Below are 4,535 nucleotides of genomic sequence, written 5' to 3'. Positions count from 1 at the left end.
ACACACACACACACACACACACACACACACACACACACACACACACAGAGAGACAGAGACAGAGACAGAGAGAGAGACCCGGCTGAATGAGAGCTGAGACATGCAGGGTCAAAGGTCAGGTATGAAGGAGGTCGGGGACTGAGTTTAGAGAAGTTGAGGTCAGCATTGAAGCTCATGTAAAAACAGTTCAGAGAGAGACACACACTGGAGGACATCAGACACTTTGAAGGTAGTTTCATGACTTCTTGACTTCATTAATGTGTTTTTTGGTTACATTACAAAGTGTTTTACTACAAGACTATACGAAACAAGCGTCAAATTGAAAAAGATAAAAGGGAATTCAGCGTGTTTGAAGGGACCGTTCGCTGCCACATACAACCAGAGAGGTTCAATTAAAGCGTGACCACAGAGGAGGAAACGTTATTCTTTGCTGGAGGGGATGAACTCAACCACAACAGAGAACAGCAAAGGTAGCTGGAAAAACCAGGGGGAAATTCACGAGCACACAGAAAAAAAAAAATAAATAAAAAATCACCCCCACAATTTTGTGAGACTGAGCACACAGAGTGGTAGAGAGACAGCAGAGGATGATTAGCAAAGAGCGATAATGCAACGCACAGGAGAGACACTGGCAAATATAACCTCATAACACACACACACACACACACACACACACACACACACACACACACACACACACACACACACACACACACACACACACACACAAGGGTTACCAGAGGACCAAGCAACTCCCTGACACAACCACATCACACATGGCGCCTCTGGGGTTGAATCAAAGCAAGCAGACAGACACACACACACACACACACACACACACACACATACACATACATACAAGTACATACACAGCATACCAAACCATATGCCCCCTTTGACAAGCAGACCACCGCCCATGATGACATATCTTACCTCATGACTTCACTATGACACATCAGTGCTTCAAAACACATTCCTGAAGTCACAGCAGGAGGAATTTCATATACTTTAACAAAGTCCCCAGAACTTGGTTCATCTTACTTCTTTTTTTGTCGCAGAATATAAAACAGTGGTCGCATGCATCACACTATGGTTGTATAATACAGTTATGAAGGAGTTTCTTTCTGCTGGTGGCTGTGAAGTCTTGTGATGCTCATTGACTTGATGGCCTGCTTGTGTGAGTAAAAACATCAACAGCGATGGGAGTCCAGTGGATCTCCATATACAGCCAATTAACTGACTCATCTGCCTGAAAACACCCATCTCTGTGTGGGACGTCCCGTCTCATACTGACAGCCTGCCCGCCTCCTGGTGCAGCGAGAGGCGGACAAAAGACTGGAGCAACCCGGGGCGTTAGAAATGTGGCTGTTAAATTCATTCGGCTGCGCACTATTTGCCGTCAACAATGGTTGAACAAAAGCTGCGGAGGAACACTGATCAAACACTTTGGTTTATGTACAGTATGTAGCCGAGTATGTTCGTGCGTGTGTGTGTGTGTGTGTGTGTGTGTGTGTACACAGAGGCTATGCAAACTAGTGTTAATCCTCTTAGGAAATCACGCTCTCTGACCAGCAGCACCGCGCTGCACTTCAGCCCGTCCAAACACACAATGACGTCCAGGTATCAGCGCGTGGATCAACAAGCAGCCCCCCCGCTGTACTTACGTGGTTCTCAGAGTAGGGTGGTATTCCAACAAGGCAGAAAGCAACTCCATTCATTGGACAGCAGAGACTGTTGGGCTGCAACGAGGAGAGGCAGATTGTGTTGCTGCAGAGGCAGCTCTGAGAGTAACAATGCTCCGGTAAAGCACAACACTTATATGTTCAACACGTATCCAGCTTCCTTCCTGCTGAGGGAAAAAACAAACAAACAAAAAAAGAGCCCCTTCTCTGTTCCCGTTGTTTCGGGCCGTTCAATGCGCTCACCCCCTCCTCATCCTCTACTTCTTCTACTTCTTCTTCTTCTTCTTCCGCCAGACCGCAGTCAGTTGTACATAACTAAATCCCTCTGTGCTCGGCCCTGCCTGGAAACTCTCTGCAAGCACCGTCAACGCACATGGAGGGACACCGGAAGTCAGGAGACTCCGCCTTCAAAGTAAAGTGCTGAGCGGGAACGTGTCCAAGTTTCAACAAAAGTGGTGGAATCAGCAACACGTGAAAGTACTTCACTTATAGGCCTATTTAAGAAGAAGATCATTTTGAGGTACTTGTATTTTACTTGAGTATTTCCACTTTATAATTCTACTCCATGACATTTCGGAATATTGTACAATATTGTACTTTTTACTCCTTTACATTTGTTTTAATTAGTTAGCCTACTTGTTATGTTGCAGATTCAGAATATAAACACAAAATATAAATCAACTTATAAATGATTACCTATTATTAGGCTAGAGATTAAGCTACCCATCAGTATGTGAACTAATCAAAATGTGCACCATCTTTACTGCACAATGAGGGCTTTTAATTGTTGTACTTCTATTTTGATGCTTTTTTTGTGCTTTTACTTCAGTAAAAAAATGTAAAAACTATATCTTAACAATTACTAATTTGTTTCTTATAGGTTTTGTAAAATGATTGCAGTTGAAGAAATGCACGTTGGCTCAATATTTAGTTTAATTGACTAAAGGATAATTCCTGATCTTCGTACAGGAAGTCTAAGCTTTTATGGTTGATATCTTTACCGGAAATACTACTGTTGAATTGTGGTTACCTTGACACTGTGGGAATAGAAGGCAGTCAAATTAGAGGAGGTGGTGCGTTGGGTAAATCTGTGCGCTCCGCCCTGCAAACCCGCAGCGTGCGGGCTCCCTCTGGCTGTGCCAAGACATTTGTGTGCAGGACGGGAGGGGTCACTGATGCCAACGAGACAGTAAGTCAAAGCACGGATTTAAGAAACAAAACAAAAAAACGTTTCGAAAACGTTTATGCACATTCTCAAAATAACTATAAAGGTCTTGTTATTAACAATATATGAAAGTATGTAGGACAAATGAATCAGCCTAAAGATGATCTGTTAGTCTATTATTACTGATACTAAGTAGAAGTTCTGCGTTCAAAATCATTATCAGTCGGCCTACTCCTTTAAGTATCAGTTTACTTTGCTCATTATATGTTTGTTTAATGTGAAAAGTAACTGCAGCTATCAAATAGAATGTAAAAAGGACAATATTTCCATTTGAAATGTATTGAAGTAAAAGTATAAAAAAACGTAAAATGGAAATACTCAAACAAAGCACCTAAACAAGATCAAAGTGTGTGGAATCTCAAATGATCAAGTTGAATTGATGCTGTAAAAAAGAAAGTGATTATTTTCACTAGGGATTCATCTTCAGATTATTTGCTTAATTAATTGATTAATCGTTTGGTCTATAAAGCCAAACATCTTGACTGCACTTTCATAGAGGAACAAATATTCATATTTGAGAATTTCTGGCTTCTTTGCTTAAAAAAAAATGACTTCAATGAGGAATTGATTCTAAAAGCAGATTGACCGATAAACTGGCAGCTCTTTTCTCTTTATGGTGACACTGAGAAGCTTCCTCATAATCCTACCGGAAAAGTAGTAAACCACAAATTTATGAAATGGGATGCATTCGATGTGAAAAGTCTCATATAGCCTTATCATAAAACAGTGTTACTAACAAAAGGCACATCAGTCCAATTCAGAGAGTGACTCATGATAAACACAGGGACACAACAGAGACGGGCTGAACAAAGCGTATAATCAAAGTGCACCTCATTGAGAGATGTCAGAATTCCCTCCACGCCCAGACCACACATTCTCAGAAAACGTGTATTTTTAGCCCCTTTCGGCTGCAGATGAACACTGCTCGTGTGAACCAATAGACGGGCAGTACAGTCAGGGGAAGGTTACTCATCAAGAGCAGAAACTTCAGACTGCTGCCAGGAAGTCCCACGCCTTCACACTACTGTATATATGCTCCTCGATATAGATAGGGGTGTAAATATTAGTTTAGGTCCAGATGAAGGAAAACAGTTAAAGAAGATTAAAAATAATGTGTTGCTGGCTGACAGCTGGAGGCCCATGTGGCTACTATTACTCTGAGGGGTGCAAGTATCAGAGAGCCCCTTCAGAAGAGCCTGCCTGCCTGCCTGCCTTTGGGGAAACAGTCTGGAGTCATACAGGGGGGGGAAAGCAGCTTACGGGAGGCTTCCCACGCCAAGAGCCGCAGCTGCCAACTCAGCCTCCATCTCAACATGTCTCCTCGGTCTGCCTTGCTCTCTCTGCATCTGGCCCGCTCCAAGACACACAATACCACAGCCAAGGGCTTAAAGAGGACACACTCTACGAAAGTCCTAGTCATGACCTTCCCTCATCTCCCATTTGAGATGGATAATTACCACATGTGATCCAAACTCTCCCCTCCAGGTTAGTTATGAGGCCAAAGTACGTTTTTTTTAAATCCACCGTGGCAGAGTGAGAGCCCAGAGAGGCTTTGCAGCAGTATCCTGGTCTTAAGGTGAGAGAGCAGGGCAGATGGTCTTTTTGGGGGGGGGGGGGGGGGGGGGGGG

The 4,535-nt window shown here is 43.2% G+C and overlaps 1 protein-coding gene across 2 annotated transcripts in view; it reads right to left on the bottom strand.

The window, feature by feature from the left end:
• arhgap23a (Rho GTPase activating protein 23a) overlaps positions 1-4,535 on the bottom strand; it is a 62,070-nt gene that overhangs the window by 47,685 nt on the left and 9,850 nt on the right. Inside the window, exon 1 of one of the 2 annotated variants that reach the window (XM_031868043.1) lies at positions 1,665-4,500. The exons of the other annotated variant lie outside the window; for it this stretch is intronic. Within the exon in view, the coding sequence (XP_031723903.1) occupies positions 1,665-1,718 (54 nt within the window). The 5' untranslated portion in view covers positions 1,719-4,500. Of the gene's footprint in view, positions 1-1,664; positions 4,501-4,535 lie in introns of those variants that run through there. 2 annotated transcript variants of the gene reach the window in all.

Source organism: Anarrhichthys ocellatus, unplaced genomic scaffold (assembly GCF_004355925.1).
Source record: "Anarrhichthys ocellatus isolate YVR2014 unplaced genomic scaffold, GSC_Weel_1.0 scaffold40, whole genome shotgun sequence".
In the NCBI taxonomy this organism is placed as follows: domain Eukaryota; kingdom Metazoa; phylum Chordata; class Actinopteri; order Perciformes; family Anarhichadidae; genus Anarrhichthys; species Anarrhichthys ocellatus.
The sequence above is the reverse complement of the archived record's forward strand: the minus strand, read 5'-3'. Positions and strand labels throughout refer to the sequence as shown.